Below are 21,446 nucleotides of genomic sequence, written 5' to 3' on the forward strand. Positions count from 1 at the left end.
GGAACCTTTCCGTACGTCTTGTCTGATTGACGAATGTAAATATTGAGATAAGCTTTGAGTTGACGGGCATGTTTGAAAATCTGGTTATATTAGGCTAGAGTTTGTCCGTACAGTTAGTTCCCGTTTTAGATACGATAACATTTCCACAGTGGGAATCTGGCCTACTAGAATGTAATTACCCGGTAGTGACTCATATCCAACGAAACATGGAGATGACGGTAAATAATTTACTCTCGTGCCCACGTCTCCGAGAAAAGATTTCCAGCGGTGAAACCTCCACTCATACGGACGTGGATTCGATCCCCAGTGACCAATGGGGCGAATTCACCAAATACCAGATTAGTGAGGTGAATCCAAATTTATGTATTGTTTTTCAGGATGGAAATTTCTAAGTGTAATAATTGTCATCACTTGCAGTTTGCGAATTAAGTTAATAAATTGCTCCTTATTGCAATTTCAATAGGAAACAGTTTTCATATCTTTTATTGTAATTAGTCCAGTATGCCCATGGAATTTAAGTTGTCACTTCTCAGTCCTCTTGTGGAGTCCTTCAATTAGTATCTATGAATGAGCTGTCCCCCTACCTTAATTTGCATGCCCTGTTCATCCCTGTGTTCATTTGTGCGTCTATATTTTTTAATTTAATTTTATTGATTAAAATATTTAACATCTTTTACAAACTGATCGCCCCTGAGATTAAGGCTAGTCTGGGACTCAGGAGGTGAGCGGATGCAATACACCAACAGAGAATATCAGGCACATTCTCCAGAAACCATTTGGGAATAGATTCACACTGTTTAGACTCTATAGTCGGGAACAAAATTATGTTTAAAAGGTTCCTCGTATGCTCATGATTGTAGTGCATGGCTGACGCGACTGACGAGATGGAAGTGAAGATGACGTCACTTGAATTGCTGACATGCCGGAAGGAAGGCAGGGAAGTTAGCGGCACACCGCGATAATTCAAATGAAAGCAGTAATCATGTTTATTGTGTGGTAGGCCTACTGCTGAACTGACAGAGACAAATAACTAGCCGTTAAGTTCTTTTGTATCAATATTTAATTATATGATAACACGATACCCTTATCTTTTTTTTTTTTTTTTCTACGAGGTAGAGTATGAAGCGAGATCAAAATATCAAGTTTACTAAGGAGAACGAGGTCAACAGATCCATTAACTTTTTAGACTTAACTAACACGCGACAAGAACACATTTGATTTCCAAATTTACAGAAAACCCACCCACACTCCAATAACAATCAAAAATTAATCTATACACTCCAACTCCCACAAACAAGCTACTTTCTATACTTTAATTTACAGAGCTTTAAAAATCCCATTATCACCCAAGAATCTAAAAACAGAAATTCATTATATTAAAAACTTAGCAAAATTCAATGGCTTTAAAATAGAAATAATCAACCGAATAATTAAGAAAATCTAATATAAACTAGCAACAAACCTCGTCCCTGAAAAACCTAAAAAATCTAAATTCGAAACCTTTACATACAATAATTCAGGCATTTACCAAGCAACAAACCCTCTGAAGAAACAAAACATTAACATTGCCTTTAAGACGACAAACACCAATCACAGCCTGTTTTTCAACCACAATACACTCAACATGAACAATAGTATTTACTCAAACTCAGGCATATACAGGCTCAAATGCACGCAATGTGAAAAATCATACATTGGGCAAACAGGCCGGAGCTTCCTTACTAGATATCAGGAACACTATAATGCCAATAGACATAATAAATTTTCAGCCATGAGCTCACATATGAAAGATACAGGTCATCATTTCACAACTATCGAACAGAACCTAACAATCATTAAAATAGTAGACAAAGGAAAATTAATGAACGAATTAGAAAACATTTACATATATCTGGATCAACATTACAACAAAGACCTAAATCTCAATGATCCCGTTGAAATAAAAAATCTCCTACACGAGACTTGACCCAATTTATTACAATCTTTAAATCCAAATTTAAATAAAATCCTTAAAAACCTTAAACTAACTTCCAATAAAGATTCCCACTTCCCCTTAAAAGTAACTCCCTCCATCCCCGCCCCTGCTAATGTTCCACAGCCAACGGCATGTAGGTTTAACCCTACGTCCACCTCCTCTTCTCCATTACACTCCTCTTCCCTAACTCCACATCTTCAACAGCCAATAGCGCGCAAGCTCAACGCTCCGCCTATTTCCGTTCATCCATGACACCCCCTTCCCTCAGTTCCACACAGATACAACACACGCCATTCAAACCTCACTCGTTCCGAGACCATACAGGCAACTAGTTCATACCTCAAAAACCGAGAACGTAAGTAATTGAATTTATATCAATTCCCCTAATTTAACCGTTTTTCCTCTAAACTTCTTACCTGTTTATTCTCCTTTTCATTACAGATTCTGCACTATATTTCTTCAATAGTCAATCCACATTCAAAACTACAGCCAACACGTAAGAATGTTCCCATTTAACCATCGGTATACGAGCTGACGAAATCTGTACAGCGGCACTTATTAGTTAACTTCTCACAGCTCCTTCAACAAAAATATTGAGACCGCGATCTCACTTCGTAAAATATGAGATTAATGGATTGATTGGACATAACTTTATAATCTACATGTGCCATACCACAGTTTCATTACGACTTTTCAACGAGAGAGGTTTTATGTTGTCTTGAGTGGCTATTGGATTCTATTAACCATTTGCTCTACATTTAAAATCAGGTTGCTTCCAGCCGAATTTCATGAACCTTGATACGGCAACTTTAGCCATAGACTTTCTTATTATTTATTTGGTTAAGGCCCAGTTTATTCAGTTTTATAAGATCATTTTAAGATTGCTAATGTAATTATCGTTCCAACTCCCATTTCTTCGCAAACATTTTAAATGATATTTTAATTGTCAATTGTCATTTAAGAACTCATAATTGCACATATTGTATAATATTCATTCTAATTTTTATTCTCATTTTATATTTTTTTCTTATATCGACAATCAGGATCCTGATTTTTATCTTTAGCATGAGTGTAAAAAGGCTGATGATGCCCTTTTAAAGGGCGAAACATGTCCCTTTAGACCTTAGTTTAATAGGATGTAAGTCCTAACTTTGCAAATATCATTTGTATTGAATAGGTTGACTAATAAAATTTTAATAATCTTAAATTGATGTACATTTTCAATACGGACCAAATATGAAGTTTGTAACATGTAACGAATCTTCGTAGCGAGTTTTTACGGCCGTATGCCCTTCGTGACGGCAACCTCACCAGAGGAATTAATGAGATGTAACGAATGACGTGATATGAGTAACTAAAACGAACTTTTATATGTACCGTAGGCCTAAAAGTCGTGTTCACCATTTATTGTCTCTTTACATTTAGAAATGCTGCCTTCCGACGAAAATAGCCAGTATAACTTAGAATGTATTTAAGTTTCTTAAATAATAGTATAGAATATTTACACGTACAATTTATAGCTTTTTATAGCCTAGAAGTCATGTGTTCGCTGCACAAAATTTTGAGGTTGTCGCATATTGGACCCCCCTTTACTATTTTTGGCTGTAAAGTGGGGGGAAAAGGGGGGTCTAATACGCGAGTAAATACAGTATACATGTACATACTCACCACTTAACTTTCAGCTATTAAATTATTGGTGGTGGGGGGGTAGAGTTTGTTAAAAAATCTTTCATGTGACCAGGCAGCAATTGCAAGATTTCAGATAACGGTAAAGCCCACCTGTGCATTGGCCTTGGCTACAGTGCCCTTCAAGCTTCCAAAATCCATGACCCTCAGGGCAAGGGAACATCCTAAATGTTGAATTTGTGAGAATCTTAAATACAAAGTGCAGCCATGTATCGGCATAAGCAGAGACAAAAGTTATAAACATTATATGTAGTATTTCACGCAGTTGCAGAAGAGAGATGATATAAAATCTGCTAATAATTTTTTGCATAAATAAAACGTAGATTTAAATAATGCTAAAAGTTAAACCTAACCTATATTACATAACATTTCCCCCTATTTTTGACGTTGAAAATAAGGAAAAGTAGTGTCGTAGGCAAGTAAGCTGTTTTGTGTCTTGACACACATTCATATTCTCAGACTTCACAGTTGATAATATCCTGGACCATTGAACATACTTCATAATTTGTTCTGACTTAAGCTTTATTAAACATTTCAATATAGCATTTATATCATGATGGAAGAAAATAGCAAAGGAAATAAAAAAGTACTGTATGGAATAGTGAAGAGTAAGAGGAAAGGCATAAAGGAAGGTGTTATAATGATAGATAAAAAATGGAAATGAAGTGCAGGAAAAAAGAAACTTAAAGGAATGTGAGAGGAGTATTTTGAAGATTTACTGAACCCAGAAGGATGCATTGGTGAGGAAAGTATAAGCATGGCAGAAAGAAGAAACATGAAGGGAAAAAAAAAGCGAGAAGTGGAGGTAGTACTGGACAAGATAGGGAAAGCCCCAGCTTTAGATGAAGTGTGTATTGAGATGGTGAAGGCAGCAGGAAAGTACTATGGAAGGAGAGGAAGACTGGAAGAAGGGGAATTGGAAAGGTTTTGAAAACATTGATATGTCACCGTGCAAAGGTGTTTGAGCAGATTCTGGAGAATAGAATCAGAAAGAAGGTGGGAGAAAAGAGAAGGATCAGGAAGGTCCACAGTAGACCTTATATTTGCAGTGAGAAAACACAAGAGCATCATTATGAGTGGGGTAAAGATCTTCTGATGGCCTTCTTGGATTTTGTGTGTGTGTGTGTGTGCGTGTGCGTGCAGAAACAAAGTATGGGAAGCCGTACGGAAACAAGGTGTCAAGAAGCGAACAATAGAAAGAGGGCGCCAGATCTTAGTTACAGGTCTGAGTTGGTAAAATTCTCAGATGGTGGATGCTAGTAATGAAACGCAGTAGCGTATACTAGACTCGGTTGTAACCACTGCAATGTTGAAAATATAATGCATATACAGTACCTAAGTGAAAATCCCAACTCCCTATGCTGACAAAAGCAGACCATAATTCAACTCCACCATTGTCCGGTCCCAAGTCCAGAATGGGAAAGGAGGAGGGTTAGCTGGCTTGGCAACCAGTTGTAAAAACAGCTAACACCAAGTGTCGAGTGGCAGTAAATAACTCGACCCCCCCCCCCCCCCATAGAGGCCAACGTCTTCGGGCAGATGAGCCCCTGCGGGTGGGGTAATGGTCCCCTCAGTGTGGGAAATGACGCTGGAACCAATCATCTGTGTCCTTGGCCCAACAGCAAAACGGACGGAGGAACCTCCTTTTTGTGGTTCTCATTGGTCGTGGAGACGGATGAGGTCATGCCAGACGGACTGGCTGTGAAGGTGCAACTCAATGGTATTTCGAGTGTGCAGCGGTCTGTTGCAGTCGTGGTACTAGAAAATGCATGAAGCATTTCATTTGTGCTGCAGGGTATAGTTCCGAGATCATAGTGTGTGGGTTACTTCCTTGCAAGCTGCGATCCACCTTAAACAAAATCCCGCTTGTGGCAGTTTTTCCCGATGTCACGCCCTTCAACTCAAGTTCAACGATGTTGGGATAAGATTGGTGGAGGCAGGTTTTCAGGTGAAACTGGAAGCCTCTAGTTCGGACCTGCACATTGGCAGCAGATTTGTAATGGTCATCTTTCTGAGACCCAGTGACTTCTCAGTCAGCTGGGAGGCCGCACCCAGCGGGTCACCCCTTATGTGGTCGAAAAACGAAGATTACCAAAACTTTGATTGTAGGAACATGGAGTGTTCGAACCCTACTTGATTTGAAAGACAATAACAGACCTGACAGAAGAACAGCGCTTGTCACCCATGACCTAGGACGAATGAACATTGATGTTGCTGCCTTAAGTGAAACCAGACTGTCCAGCGAATGTAAACTTGCAGAGTTCAGCTTAGGCTACACAACCTTCTGGAAGGGGAAAGATGAGGGAGAATACTGCATTCATGGTGTGGGATTCGCTGTGAAGACCACATTGGTGAACGATTATCAGTTAATTCCAACCGCTGTCAGTGAAAGAATTATGGCTCTCCGAATCCCACTCTCTGGAGCCAAATCTATGACGCTGATCTCCACATGTGCTCCCACTTTGGATGCTGATGTAGAAGCTAAAGACCAATTCTACAACCTGCTGAGCATTACCATCACCAAAGTACCACCAAGAGACAAACCCTTACTACTTGGCAATTTCAATGCCAGAGTTGGTAAAGATCACCAGTTATGGGGCAGTGTGATGGGAAAACATGGACTTGGCAACTGTAATGCCAATGGTCTGCTACTCCTTGGTTTATGTGCTGAACATGAACTCTTCATTACTAATACTCAGTTCTGCCTGCCTAATCGCTACTAGACCACTTGGATGCATCCTCACTCAAAGCACTGGCACATCCTTGATTATGTCATCACCAGGCAATATGATTAAAAAAAGATGGCCTTGTTACAAGGACCGCAAGAAATGTCGATGACTGCTGGACAGATCATAAGCTCCTTTTTTGCTGGTCGAGAATCTCAATCTGTTACAAACCAAAAGGATCCATCCACAACCTGCCCAGAAAGAAATTTGATACTCTTAAACTTCAAATTGAATCCATTGCTACAGATTACAGAAATGCCATCTCAAACAAACTGGCTAGTCATCCAGTCAGCAGTGATAGTACAAATCAGAAATGGCCCACACTTCAGAAGGTCATCACCGAGTCAGCTGAGGAAACAATTGATTTTGTAAGGAAATAGAAACAGGACTGGTTTGATGAAAATAATAAAGAAATTAAGTGTTTGATCAATGCCAAACGGGAAGCCCAGCTATCCTATCTTCAAGATCCACCTTCCATTGTGAAGAAATCACATTTCTTGGAACTTAAAGGAAAATGTCAGGCACAAATTAGGGAAATTAAGAATAACTGGTGGCAACAAAAAAGCTGAAGAACTGCAAAGACCATCTGATACCCGTGACCTGCAAAACTTCTATGCTGGCATAAAGGAGATATATGGTCCAATTCGATCTTCATCTGGGTCATTGAAGACTGCTGACAACTCCATCATTTTAACTGATAATGGAGAAATTTTAGAGCATTGGAAGGAACATTTCTCTGTGCTTCTAAATCGTGTCTCCAATGTTGCTGAGGACTTTCTTCGTAATGTCCCTCACCATGGATGGTAGTTCCACCTACATACAGAGACTTCACCAAAGCACTCAATCAACTAAATCCAAGGAAGGCTCCTGGTCCTCATAACATCCCTCTGGAACTGATACAAAATGGAGGTATACGCTTGAAGACGACTAGACTTTTCACACTCATCCTCCCGATTTGGGAAATTCGAAGTACCTGACGACTTGAAGAATGCTACCATCATGACTATCTTCAAGAAAGAAGATCGTAGTGTATGTTGGAACTACTGTGGTATATCGCTTTTGTCAATTGCAGGTAAAATTCTCGCAAGAATTCTATTAAACCGGCAACGAGTTATCTCAGAGAGGATTTTGCCTGAGTCTCAATGTGGTTTCCGAACCTCCAGAGGCGTCCGGCTCCATGGCTAAATGGTTAGCGTGCTGGCCTTTGGTCACAGGGGTCCCGGGTTCGATTCCCGGCAGGGTCGGGAATTTTAACCATAATTGGTTAATTTTGCTGGAATGGGGGCAGGGTGTATGTGTCATCTTCATCATTTCATCTTCATTACGACGTGCAGGTCCCCTACGGGCGTCAGATCAAAAGACCTGCGTCTCGTGAGCCGAACTTGTCCTTGGACACTCCCGGCTCTAAAAGCCATACGCTATTTCATTTACCTCCAGAGGCACAACAGATATGATCTTCTGTTCTAGACAACTCCAGAAAAAAATGCAGAGAACAGCAGCAGCCTCCGTATTTAGTTTTCTATGATCTGGAAAAAGCCTTTGATTCAGTACCAAGATCTGCTATGTGGAAAGTATTGAGACATTTTGGATGTCCTGAACGTTATGTGGAATTGGTTAAAGCTCTTCATGATGGCATGTCTGGACAGGTTACTTGTGGTAACTCGGTATCAGATTCGGTCCCAATCACTCATGGATTGAAACAAGACTGTGTGCTTGCTCCTACACTCTTTGCATTGTACATGGCTATCATGCTGTATGAATCATCTGCAAACAACTTAGGCATTGAGATTAAATTTCGTTTTACCGGGCGAGTTGGCCGTGCAGTTAGAGGTGCGCGGCTGTGAGCGTGGGTTTGAATCCCACTGTCGGCAGCCCTGAAGATAGTTTTCCATGCTTTCCCATCTCCACACCAGGCAAATGCTAGGGCTGTACTTTAATTAAGGCCACGGCCGCTTCCTTCCAACTTCTAGGCCTTTCCTATCCCATCATCACCATAAGACCTATCTGTGTTGGTGCAACATAAAGCCACTAGCAAAAAAAAGGAATTCATTTTGATGGAGGCCTTTTCAATCTGGCAAGACTTCGTTCACAAAGACTACTCTGGTTACCCGGGTGACAGAACTGCAGTATGCCAATGACACCGCAACTTCTGCTGTAACACCTGCAGAACTACAACAGTCAGTCAACTACTTGTGATCGCTTTGGTCTTGCCATTAATGTGAAAAAAACAAAGGTACTTGCACAGTCTGCCCCAGGATTAACTCTTCCTGAGTTCAGTATCTCCATCTTAGACACAACACCGGACAGGTTGATCACTTTTCATATCTTGGAAGCATCTTGTCTAAACGGTGTACCTGCGAACAAGACATTGATAAAAGAATTGGTGCTGCTCATGCAGCGTTCAGACGGTTAATGCACAGAGTCTTCATGAATAACGACCTAAAACTGCATACCAAACTCATGTTGTACAAAGCTGTTATATGGCTGTGAAACTTGGACACACTATCGCCGTGATATCAAAAAACTTGAGCGCCTCCACCAACAGAAAATGAGATTCATCTTGAATATTACATGGGAAGACTATGTGACCAACATGGCATTTCTCAACAAAGCGCAGCTAAATAACATTGAGGCAACAGTCATCGGTCATCAGGTGAGATGGTTAGGACATGTTCACCGCGTGGGTGATGCCCGCTTCCCTGCCAAATTCTTTATGGTGAACTTTGCTCCGGCAGTAGACCTCATGGAGCCCCTCTTGCGCATTTTAAGGACCAGCTGAAACACATCATGAAGACAACTGGTATAGGTATACAGACATGGGAAGAATGTGCTGTAGACCGCTCACTGTGGCGGAACACTACATCCACCACTGTCAAACTTGTTTGAAAGAGAACGTCGTAGACATCAAGAGGCCAAGCGACAAGCAAGAAAACTCCGTCAAATACAAGCCCGCCTTCCTCCATCCGTTCGGTGTGACTTGTGTCGGCGTAGGCTTTATGCCAGGATTGGTCTGTTTAATCATCGTAAACACATCCATAAACTGAGTTGAACTGGTCAATATACTCGGATAGCCGACGATGTTCTGTCGTTCACCACAACAATGTGCAATACAGGTTGCAGTGTGTGAATTTCCCCACAGTGAAGGGAAATGTTCATGTTACAAAGCTGTGTCCTCACACAGAGTTGCATCTGAAAAGATTTAAGGGAACTGTGAAGTTGAACAACATTGCTGTTCTTCCCTCACAGTTGTAAGATCTGTTAGATTAGCATTATGAACTTCACCCTACAAAAATGCGGCTATTTCCCTTTGAAAGCTAAAGAACTGTGTTAAAAAGATTTCCTGGTTAAGCCATCTTGCTTCTGAATGGTACACATCTTTATATGTATAGAACTAATCTCTTCCACATCATTTTCTAGCTCCATTTTCCTGGGTGTGATGTACAAGCGCTCGCCACTTCTGTTCCTCTATGTGCTCCCACTTCCCAACTGGCCTCTCCCCTTTCACTTCTCTGCTGTTCTCGTTCTGTCCATCCTCATAACATGCCCAAACCATTGTAGTCTGCGTCTTTTTAAAAGCTCGGTAACAGGTATATTGATGCCAGCTTCCTTCCTGTTTGCTTCATTTCTAATCTTGTCTGTCCTAGTCTTTTGGTTAATTGTTCTAATCAGCGCCATCTCAATCCCTATATACTGCCTGCTCTGTGCTGCGACATTGCAGATGGCAGCACTTAGCGCACCCAGAACGTATGTTAGTTGCATGAGAGTTTGTCCGTAAGACCAATATGAAATTAGAAATAATCCTTAACATGCTACTAATTGAGAAGATAATGCACATACATAAACTAACATTTCACTTTTGAACCTGATTTAAGATAAAGAAATATAAAATATATAAAATATATTACCAATTACAGTAGGTATGTAAGGATCACCCCACTGCTGCTTGGTGCATCACAATTTCAGAATATTTCTCGACAGGGGCTTGGAATGACACGAGTAAACGGGGCACCTTTTTAGTCCTTTTCTTGCCAATGTTTACTAGCAGTGGACGTACAAATTTTTCTATCACGATTTCGCTGACCATTTGCTCGTGACCTGGAACGCAACAAAGCGCACTGTGAGAGGGATGATATTACAATATCTTGTATTGTTTTCAAAACAGGACTTGATTTTTTAAATACGGAACAGAACCTTCAAAGTCTTGCAAACACTTTACAAGTCCCACAAAACACTGTTTAGGGTATCGAAGGTCTCCCCTGTCTTGATTTCGAATGACCTGCAATAGCGCTGATGATGAGACAGGCGTGGTTATATTGCTTACACACATCACATCCTAGCCTTTCTTCAACCACATGCACTAAATACCCACAGACCAAAGCTTGGGAGGCTGTTTATAAATTTATTTCTACCGTAGCATCTGACACACAAATTTTTTACAGAAGGACGGTGACATCATTGGGAAGAGCAATTTCGTCTTGGAGGTTGATTGAAGTATTCAGTCGTCAAGGTTTCACCGCAGGCACTAGCGTCTGCAATAGCAACATTCACACTACGGGAAGATATCATAAGCCCAGATTTAAGGATACGTTTTATAGCACATACTGCAGTGCATGCTTCCGTCATGTCATTAGATTCACCATCTAATCTCACTGCAGTAAACAGAGCTTCTACTGCATCCCCAGAAAATCTTCTAGTGAGAACATAAAAGAACCCATTCTGTAACAGATAAGTTGCACAATCCACTGGTTTTTTTTTTGTTTTTTTTGTTTTTTTGTTTTTTTGCTATTTGCTTTACGTCGCACCGACACAGGCAGGTCTTATGGCGACGATGGGACAGGAAAGACCGGGTGAGTTAGCCATGCGGTTAGGAGCGCTCAGCTGTGATCTCGCATCCGGGAGATAAAGGGTTTGAACCTCACTGTCGGCAGCCCTGAAAACCCATTTTCACACCAGGGAAATACTGGGGCTGCACATTATATGAGGCCACGGCCGCTTCCTTCCCATTCCTAGGCCATTCCACTGTTGATTTTACAGTTAGCAAGAGAGCATCTGTCGTCTCATTAGTTAGATAGACCCTTCAGCTTTGCACATTTTAATTCCAATTGGATTGTTTTAATGTGCTCGATGAAATCATTATTCAGCCATTGTAGTGTTTTATCTGTTGGTGAATAGAAATGCATACAGTCTGGATTATTTTGCCAAATGTGCTGAGTTCTGTCACTGAAAATGTGAAAAATTTGTAAATTGATTCCATAAAGTGCACTATCAATTCCATGTCTAAACTTGTATTTAAATGAGCATCATCTTTCATGTAGCAAATATTAGCAGTAACCACTGTACAGCAGAAAGAACATTCATCTTTTCCAAATTACTCAGTTCAATGTGTTTTCTCGTCAAATACCAAACAGGCTTGACAGTCTCTGGAGGCGATAAACTTCTTTCACGTTTTTGGATGTTATGATGCCATTGCCGTCTGTCATTTCTCTGTCTAGAAACTGAGACCTCACATTTTTTATCAAATGGCAATAGTCAAAACTGAAAAAAAGTTTATGACTGGGATCACAAGGATGAGTTATACAGGTTCTCTGTGTTCCGTCTCCAAAAAGTTTAGACATAGACGTCACTAATCTAAGCACATAAAAACCTGTTTCTTCAAGTGCGTTAATCACTTTCTGGACCAAACGGAATAGATCAGAGCATTGTAAGCCTTTAATAAGGAAGTAAGCACCAAGAACAGTGAACTTTTTTGAAAGTCCGTTTACAAGAAAACACAACAGTTTATTCGCAAGAGCTGGAGATTTTCCAATACCTGTGCCGTATACACCATCAGCATTGACCACGCCTATGAACTTGTCACTGGTTCGGTCGTAGAGGAGCCGTTCCTTAATAGTCATTTCATCGGCAATCACTGTTACGATCCTTTCTGTTAGTTGGAGAGTTTCATATTCTTATTCATATTTCCTTCACTAACTGCAAAATCCCGACACCACATTCAACATTTCCTATGTACCGGTCCAGAGTACTTAGTGATGGAGCGGACACTAGACTATATTCGTAACCTTTTGGGGATACTATTCTCCACGCCGCACAGTACCTTATGGTTTGTTCTGACCACACAGGTTTTGTCCTGCGGAAATTATTGATTTGATCTAAAAGAAAAACTGCCTTTTTATCATTATCTTTAGCTGCTTCCTTTATTCTCTTCAGATGATCAATTTCTGGGTTGTCTTTGAATTTCCTCTGCAGTCGTTTAAGTTCACTATCCTTCTTCATCAGTTTTTCTCGCAATCTCAGAATTCTCGATCACACGTTTGGATATTCACTTGGATTGAGACAGCATTGTTCACATGAATTTCGTGTTCGATATCCAAGGTATTTCCGGCGGTTGAAAAGCATTTTTTCCTCACAGATTTGTTCCGAAGAAATATCTTGTCGCTTTCTGGTCTTTCGTGGAGCTATTTTTCTCGTTTGAAGGTAATGGGGATAATTCGTAAACTGGCTAGGTACAACATTTGGCTTCAGTATCTTTCTCTTACAGTTTTCTCTGTAATGCAGGCCACAAACACGAGAATAATCGGATGGAATCCATTCACTACCCTTGTTTGATCCTTACCTTGATATAGTGTTAAGCCACTTTCTCCGAAGTTCTTTACTTGAGGGGATTTCGTTAAACCTCACACCTGAAGAATTTGGATTCCCTTGCTTTGATTTACAGAGAGGAACACAACAATTCACCATTTTACAGCCAGAAACACACACACACACAAACACTGGAACTAAACGTGCAGGAACTCGACAATAACGTGGGTACAGAGATGAGCTGGGTGCGGTAGCTGGCTCCCCTAGTGGAGGTTTATGATACTGAGAGCTCACGCTGAGCTACATGTTAACCGCATCGTATAGAGCAGGCAGTATATAGAGATTGAGATGGCAGTGGTTCTAATGAATTTCATTTCATTTGACTGGATTTTACTATTTGCCTTGTTATGCAGGGTACATGTTTTGAGTCCATGGGTGAGAATTAGAATGAAGTAGGTATGAAACATGGTCAGGTTTGCTTTCTGGTGTGTTTTATCATCCCAGAGTAGATTTCTCACTTGAAAATAAAATGGAGAAGCTTTCTGATTCCTAGTGGCTTACTGTGTTATCCTTTGAAATGATACTTCCAAGGTATTTGGAGTTAGACTGCAATAGAGTTCCCTCCAGGAAAGTGTTTGAATCTGTGCCTGTCATGTTTATAGTCATTTCAACAGTTTTTGTTTTACTGATGTTTAGTCCACATCCTTAAACTTGCTGCTTCTGTTCTTCTGCTTCCTTTTCTCTTTAGATTGGAACATCATCTGCAAATATTAGTGTGTTAGGCTCTTTGCAATGTTTCTAATGGATTTTGTGATCCGGAGCAGGAGTGATGACAAGGCACTTCCCTGCTGGGTTTCAAACCAATCTGATCTTCCATCTCTTACTGGACACAGCTTAAGAACTTTTGATAGAGCGTCTTTACTTTATCAATAAGGAAGTTTGGCACGCCCATATCTTCTAAGCATTCCCAGATTCTCTCTCTTGGCACACTATCGTAGGCCTTCTCGATTTCCATAAAAACCATCACTAAGTTCTTACCATATTCCCAGTGCTTCTCTGACAGCAAATATCAGGTCTGTAGTGCTTCAGTTCTACTCCCACAGAGGCTAGAGAACTAGAGTGAAGCCATTTTTTCCCAGTTTCAATTTAGTAAATGTATAACTTTTTAAGTCTGTCAAAATTATTATGTTAAGAAAACCCTAATGCTGTATATACCTTAAAACATTTTATTAATAACAATTGTCTGCATCATTTTGCTAACTTTTAATAAAAAATATCCAAACACCATGAAATAAGGAATATAGAATATGGAAATTTTGGTAACATATTTGATTGATTAAACGTACAAGACTACAGCTTAATATCCGCGCGAGAAAAGCCATCGCATATGTGCCATACTGCTCCATTAATAACTGGTGTAATCGCCTTACTGTTGAATGCAGGCATGCAGACGTACACAAATTGTGTCGTACAGGTGCCGGATGTTAGCTTGTGCGATGGAGTTCCATGCCTATTGCACTTGCTCAGTCAACACAGGGATGGATAATGCCAGTTGTGGATGACGCTGGAGTTCTCATCCAATTAGGGACAGGATTGAGCAGCCCAAGGCAACATGTCGGCACATAGTAGAGCGCGTTGAGTTACAACAGTGGCATGGAAAACCCTGCCCCTCCTGGGAATGCTGTTCATGAATACCAGCACAACGTCGAATCACCAGATGGACATATACATCTGCACTCAGGGTGTGTGAAATAACCACGAAAGTTCTCCTACTGTCATAGGAAATTGCTTCTCACACCAGAACTTCCGGTGTAGGTCCAGTAATACCGCAGACAGGTGAAATGCAGGTGCTCGCCTGGCCTCCTCCTAACCAACACATGGTCGTTACTGGCACCAAGGCAGAATCTACTTTCATCGGAAAACACAATGGACCTACAGTCCATCCTCCAGTGAGCTCTCGCTTGACACCACTAAAGTCTCAGACGGTGGTGGTGTGGAGTAAGTAGAATGCACGCCACAGGGCACCTGGCTCGAGCTGTCCTTCAAGTAACCGATTTTGAACAGTTCATTGCATCACTGTGATGTCAACTGCTGTCCGAATTGCTGCTGCAGACTCAGTCCGCTGCACCACAGCCATCAAGAATCAATAATCTTTATTTGCCATTGACCATATACAATGAAATAGGCTTCGTCAATTGATAATAATTTAGTACTTAATATTACTAAGGCTAAATGAATATACACCTTTTATTAAAACATAATACTAACATTAGGCATTTCTAAGAATTCAGAGGTATTAAAAAATGGATTTTGTATCAACCAATCATACATTTTTCTTTTAAAATTACTTAAAGGAGTGGGCCGTGCAGAATGTGGTAATTTATTAAATAATCTTAAACAACTGATTTTATGTGAGTGAGCAGTTTTTGACAGTCTGTGAATTGGGATGTCAATGTCTGCTTTGCCCCGAGTATCATGAAGGTGAATGTTTTCCCTAGTACTGAATTCATTTGTGTTGTTTTTAACATAAGTCAAAGATATATAAATATACAAATTTATAACTCAGTATTTTAAGCTTAATGAAGAGAGGTTGACAATGGTCAATTGCACCAGCCCTACACATTGTTCAGACAACCTTTTTCTGTATTAGAAGAATATTATATACATAAGAAGAATGCCCCCATAGTAACAGTCCATAAGTAATGTGCGACTGGAAGAGACCAAAATATGCCATCCTTAGGTAGTCACTGCTAACTAAATCCCTCAATTTCCATATCAAATAGGCCACTCGTGATATTTTTTTACAAACATGATCAATGTGTGTTTCCCAGTTCAATTTGGCACCAATATGAAAACCCAAAAGTTTGACTGACTGACTTTCAATATCTTTGGATAATCCTAGTGTGAGAAATTTGAGTTTTATCCTGATTGCACAACAGCCTATTGGATGAAAACCAATGCATTGCGCTTGCAAGAGCTTCCTGTGACATCTGATTCAAACTGGAGATGCTCGGTGTTTTGTAATTAACGTTGTATCATCTGCATACGATATAAGAGCATGACATTTGACATTTTGCGGTAAATCATTGACTGCCAGAGTGAATAAAAATGGACCGAGGACAGAGCCCTGTGGCACACCAGTTGTAACTTTCTTCTAAGTGGAATACCTATTTTTAATTGAGACAAACTGATATCTGTTATTTAAGTAAACTTAATTATGTTCAGTGAGGGTGCAACGCCCCAAACAATTGAACAAAATAATGTGCGACATAGGGACGTGTGCACACAAGAAAAATATAAAGAGCAATAATTCAAAACAAACACAAGGAAGAGTACTGGAACCAACCCAGAATGGAAGGGGATAGGAGGGAATCAAGGAACTACAAGGCTATACAACATCAAAATGTCACCAAAATTTTCATAAAATAAAAATAAAAATATAATTAATAAATAATGCTTCCCATTATACATCAATTTTGAAAAAATTAAATAACTCAGAGTAATAATTAAACTTGCAAAAAAAATACACAGCATAAGAAGTAAAATGAAAATTCATGTAAATAAAATAAAATTCCTAATAAATAGTACCTTTCTATTCCCCCCCCCAAAAAAAATATATACATACTGATGCATCAGCTCAACTTAATAATTATTATTAATAGACCCATGTCTGAAGTATGTTAATATTAAATTAATTTAAAATTTAATACAGAAAAGGGAAGCATTTGGATGTAAATCGAGAGCTTTTGACAGCACCCCAATGGAAAATAAGATCCCACCAAACGACATATTAATTAAGAAACCCGACGTATCACAATTAACACAGAACACAGCAAATACAGACATAATGTCCCCACAGCAGACACGCCCAGAAAATAAAAATACAACCCAGATAAAACAAAATTTAAGACCACAGCGTCATGTTAAGGAAAGACAATAAATTAAAATACCGACACATAATTTGCAGTTCACATAACGTCACCGAGACCAAAAAAAAAAAAAATCACAGGTTCAGAAGGAAACAGTCATAATAAAATTCACGGAGCAATCCACAAGATGCACATATCGCACCGACGACAATTCACAATATCCCCAATAATGACAATAATAAGTTACGTAACCGTCAGGCACGAAGAGATAAAACAACAATAATAATCAGGAGCGATAAGGTAAGGGCCAGGCTCCATATCTTTCGCACTCGGGTTGTCTAAGCCCTCGATTAAAATGAACGTTACAATGTCATTGTTGACAAACGTTAACGTAAATTCGGGTTTACAAAATAATTAGAACATGGATCTCATTTAAAATCCGCAATAGCGATGAAAATTAACTAACTAAACTCTAATAAATATTCCAAGAGAGAGAGAGAAAAGATTTTTTTTAAATTGACGAAAATAATAATAATAATAATAATAATAATAATAATAATAATGAACTTTTAAAAAATTTTAGAATCTAGTATAAGCGTAGTGTTAGTTCGAACACGGGCAAATGAAATGCCAAAACACACAGAAAGATATACCAAATTTTTTAATGAGAATAACGACAAAATCACACGCACCACGACAGCAAAATTTTAAAAGTATTCACCAAAGGAACGGCACACACAACAAACAAAGGCCATAATCGCTTGCAAAATACAGAAACAATTAAACCCAAGGGAAAATCAACTTTTCAATAAAGGCGGAGGAGAATTTAGAAATTACCTAGGCAATAATGGCAAACTACGTTACAAACACAGAACACACTGAAACATGACACCTTACCACCAAAGTAAGATATATTTTAAAATCACAAAGGACACACGCACGATCATATAATACTTACACAAAAATTTGAGCTCAAGGAAATGATAACGGCGTACATACCTTAATCCATATATGCCTAGGTTAGGCAACAGTGTTCCAACAATCACTACAACTCACCAGTAAAAAATAAACTTAAGATATTCACATTGTTATAACTACATATTTACACAATAAGTACTGTAGAACAAATTTACACCTAAACAAAAATATAATTCCCCAGATGGGAAGGGATAAGGGCATCACCCGATACCACTCTGCGAATGCACTTTTTTTCCAGCGGGAACGTAAGCCGTGTTCAAGACGGCGTCTGCTCACTAAACCTTCAAGCGCAGAATAACTCGCTTCCAAGTTCCCCGGTAGGAGTGACACGGAATAACCCGGATACTCGCCTTGGTGGACGCTGTCAAAACACACACTGTAGTAGCCAATATAGTCTCATAGATGGTGTAAGAGTACGTGTAGCTGAACGCGGTGCAATTATACTCTAAGAAATAATAACACACAGTATAACTATGTAACGAAAGGTTCACTTCTCCTTGTATAGACAGAGTAGATGACCAGTAGGCTAAGAGTTCAAGGTGCTAAGGCACAATTTATCAGAGTCCACGAGATACAAAGTTTTTATTAATTTAATACAAATATAGTAGAATTCCAGTCTCATATAATCGTGGTATATCACAGCTCCGTATAATAACTAGGCCGTGAACACGAGGTCCATAGTGGAATGAAATAATTCACCAAATTACAAGTGCCGATGAGAGACACAGTTTAAATATATGTCGCATAGACAGTTGATTGTCAAAGAATATGACTCACTCCCAAAAACGAGGCGTAGAAGAGAGTTCCAAGTATGTCACAGATACGACTGTCAGTTCTTGCGTCTGTTCACCAAGTTAGTTACCAATTTTTAGATGGAGAATAAAATTAGGAAAATTCAAATATGAACTTGAGAATGAATATATAATGAATATAATGAATATATAATGTTGTCTTGTAGCCACAACAAGAGTAGTGTTACATTTTCAGCTGGAATGACATATTAGAGAAAGCAAATAGTTTTCCAGAATTGAGAAGTAGAAAGCACAAAGAGATTAATATCGCTCACCCGGCCAGCGGTCGTAGGTTCAGATCTTGAGTTGCAGACAAAGTAAAACATCGCATACGGACCAGCCGTATATGCGAATGACGGACTCCTCCATCCACACAGTTCGTTGCAAAAAAGTCCGACTGCCTGTTCGAGGCCAGAGCGAGCCTTTTATATCGTAAAAGTAGAGTCCAGAAAGTACCAGAACGCAAGGTGACGCAGACAAGCAGCGGCAGAGGGGAGGGAACGGAGGGCGAGCAGTTGTGAAGCACACAGCGGGCTGAGTGAGCGAACAGAACACACGCAGAGGTAAGAGCAGAAGTAGAGCAGTTGACGTAGGGGAGCATGTTACAGACCCTAGGGGGAAAAGAAGCATACCAGGGGAGGCACATCCTACCCGGCTCTGTTCTGGCTGCCTAAGCAAGATGAAACATGAACACTTGTTTTTGTAGGAATGACTGGATGAGTTGGCTGTGTGGTTAGGGGCGTGCAGCTGTAAGCTTGCATTTGGGAGATATTGGATTCAAACCCCACTACCAACAGCCCTGAAGATGGTTTTCTGTGGGTTCCCATTTTCACATCAGGCAAATGCTGAGGCTGTACCCTTCCTATCACATAATCACCATAAGACTTATCTGTGTTGGTGCAAATTGTAAAAAGAAAAAAGTTCAGGATGATTATTTTTAACAATTAAATGTTAGTATGAAATTAATCTTGTTAAAGTGTTAATTCCTAAGTTTAGTTATAGTGAATAATTTACCATTATTTGTAGGTGATGTTCGAGAAGTACCAATTTGCTGGTGCCTACATTGCGATCCAGGCTGTCCTCACTTTATACGCACAAGGTTTATTGAGTGGAGTAGTCGTAGATTCTGGAGATGGTGTAACTCACATCTGCCCTGTGTACGAAGAGTTTGCTTTGCCACATCTCACAAGAAGATTGGATATTGCTGGCCGAGATATCACTAGATATCTCATCAAGGTGAGCAATTGTCATGCACGTTTAACTTTTGTATAAATTCAACACTTTTTGAACTTGGATCCTGTCATGATTTCACAACTGTTGAAGTTATGAAAGAAGATGGCGGTGTTCTGTCTTCTTAAATTTCAGATTATTTGTAATAAAATTGAAACTCCAGCTGTATGCTTCAGAAAGTATTGACAAATTCAGTAGCTGAAGTTGATCTTGAAAACAACTGGACCAGAGTTATTTTGTTGGAGATCTGTGGAAAATAGCTGAATTGATTGCCTTAGACGGAGACCCTTGAGACAGATAGGTCAGTGCATGGGACTGATGATGATTAGAGATGTGTTTTTCTTAAGTTTTTATTACTATAATGGATGCCATTTTGACAGTTAACAGTGAGGTTTTTCAGTGTGTCAAAATAATTCACTGTAAAATAAATTTAGGAAAGACCTGAAACAGGGAACATTTATTAACAGATTATCAGTATAGAGATAACATTAAAACAGAATGCTAGGTTTTCTTCTTGAAGGAAGTAGTGAATATAAAACATTTGTCTTTAAATTCTGTTTATATCCTTCTAATACCGTATTTGAATGTTAGAACTTACCTTAATGAAGTGTGCTTCCTCGTCCACCAAGAGGTCGGTCATTGACTAGTTACATCGCACCGACACAGATATGCAGTGATGGGATGGGAAAGGGCTACAAGCAGCCATACAGCTCTATCATTTGCCTGGGGTGAAAATGGGAAATCGTGGAAAACCATCTCCAGGGCTGCTGACAGTGGGGTTTGAATGCAAAGTGATAGCTACGTCAGCTTACTGTTTGTTGAAATTAAAATCATGATTGTAGTTTCACAGTAGTACTCTGCTGGTTTTTGTTTTAAAAAATGGAGAATCTGCCATAAGGAAGTTACGTAATTGACTGTTCTGTTGTGATTCATGGTGGCACCCTGCAGCCACTCGCTCAATGTCTGTAATCATCATCATCGTCATGTTTTAAATAATTCTTTATGGAAATTATTTAGGGTTTGTTTAATGAGCTGGCTGTTCCGTTACATCATGTTATGGTGACATTGCCTTTTGCGGTACTGTACTGGTTCCAGAAACAAGTGGGAAAATCGAATTTTTAGACATGGCAATCAGTAGAGAGAAAGAAAAACTCTTGTACAAAATATTCAGAATTGGGGTCTCCTGAAGACTATCCTCCATTATGTCTGGAGATTGGTGCATGGTGTTGGTGAGTCTTCTTACTGTTTGTTGAAATTAAAGTCACTAGTACTTGGATGGTTTTTGTTTCAGCTTCTTCTTCTGAGAGGTTATGCATTCAACCACTCAGCTGACTTTGAAACTGTGAGGATAATGAAAGAGAAGCTCTGTTACATAGGCTATAACATCGAGACTGAGCAGAAGCTGGCCTTGGAAACAACTGTTCTGGTGGAACCCTATACGGTATTTATTGTTGATATTAATGTATATGTACATCTTAATTTTATCTTACATTTTGATAGTAGTACATAACCACGAGTCTGATGTAACAACATACTGTAGTTAATACTGTTTCATTGGGTATACCAGTACAAGGTATTTAAATAGAGTTGTAATCTGGCCGGCAAGATGAAC

General features: G+C 39.6%; 1 protein-coding gene across 2 annotated transcripts in view; it reads left to right on the top strand.

The window, feature by feature from the left end:
• Arp2 (Actin-related protein 2) overlaps positions 1-21,446 on the top strand; it is a 205,273-nt gene that overhangs the window by 123,662 nt on the left and 60,165 nt on the right. For both annotated transcript variants that reach the window (XM_067138557.2, XM_067138558.2), the window contains 2 exons: positions 19,631-19,840; positions 21,126-21,275. In XM_067138557.2, coding sequence (XP_066994658.1) covers positions 19,631-19,840; positions 21,126-21,275 — 360 coding nt within the window. The remainder of the gene's footprint in view (positions 1-19,630; positions 19,841-21,125; positions 21,276-21,446) is intronic.

This window comes from Anabrus simplex, chromosome 1, assembly GCF_040414725.1.
Source record: "Anabrus simplex isolate iqAnaSimp1 chromosome 1, ASM4041472v1, whole genome shotgun sequence".
NCBI classification, from domain to species: domain Eukaryota; kingdom Metazoa; phylum Arthropoda; class Insecta; order Orthoptera; family Tettigoniidae; genus Anabrus; species Anabrus simplex.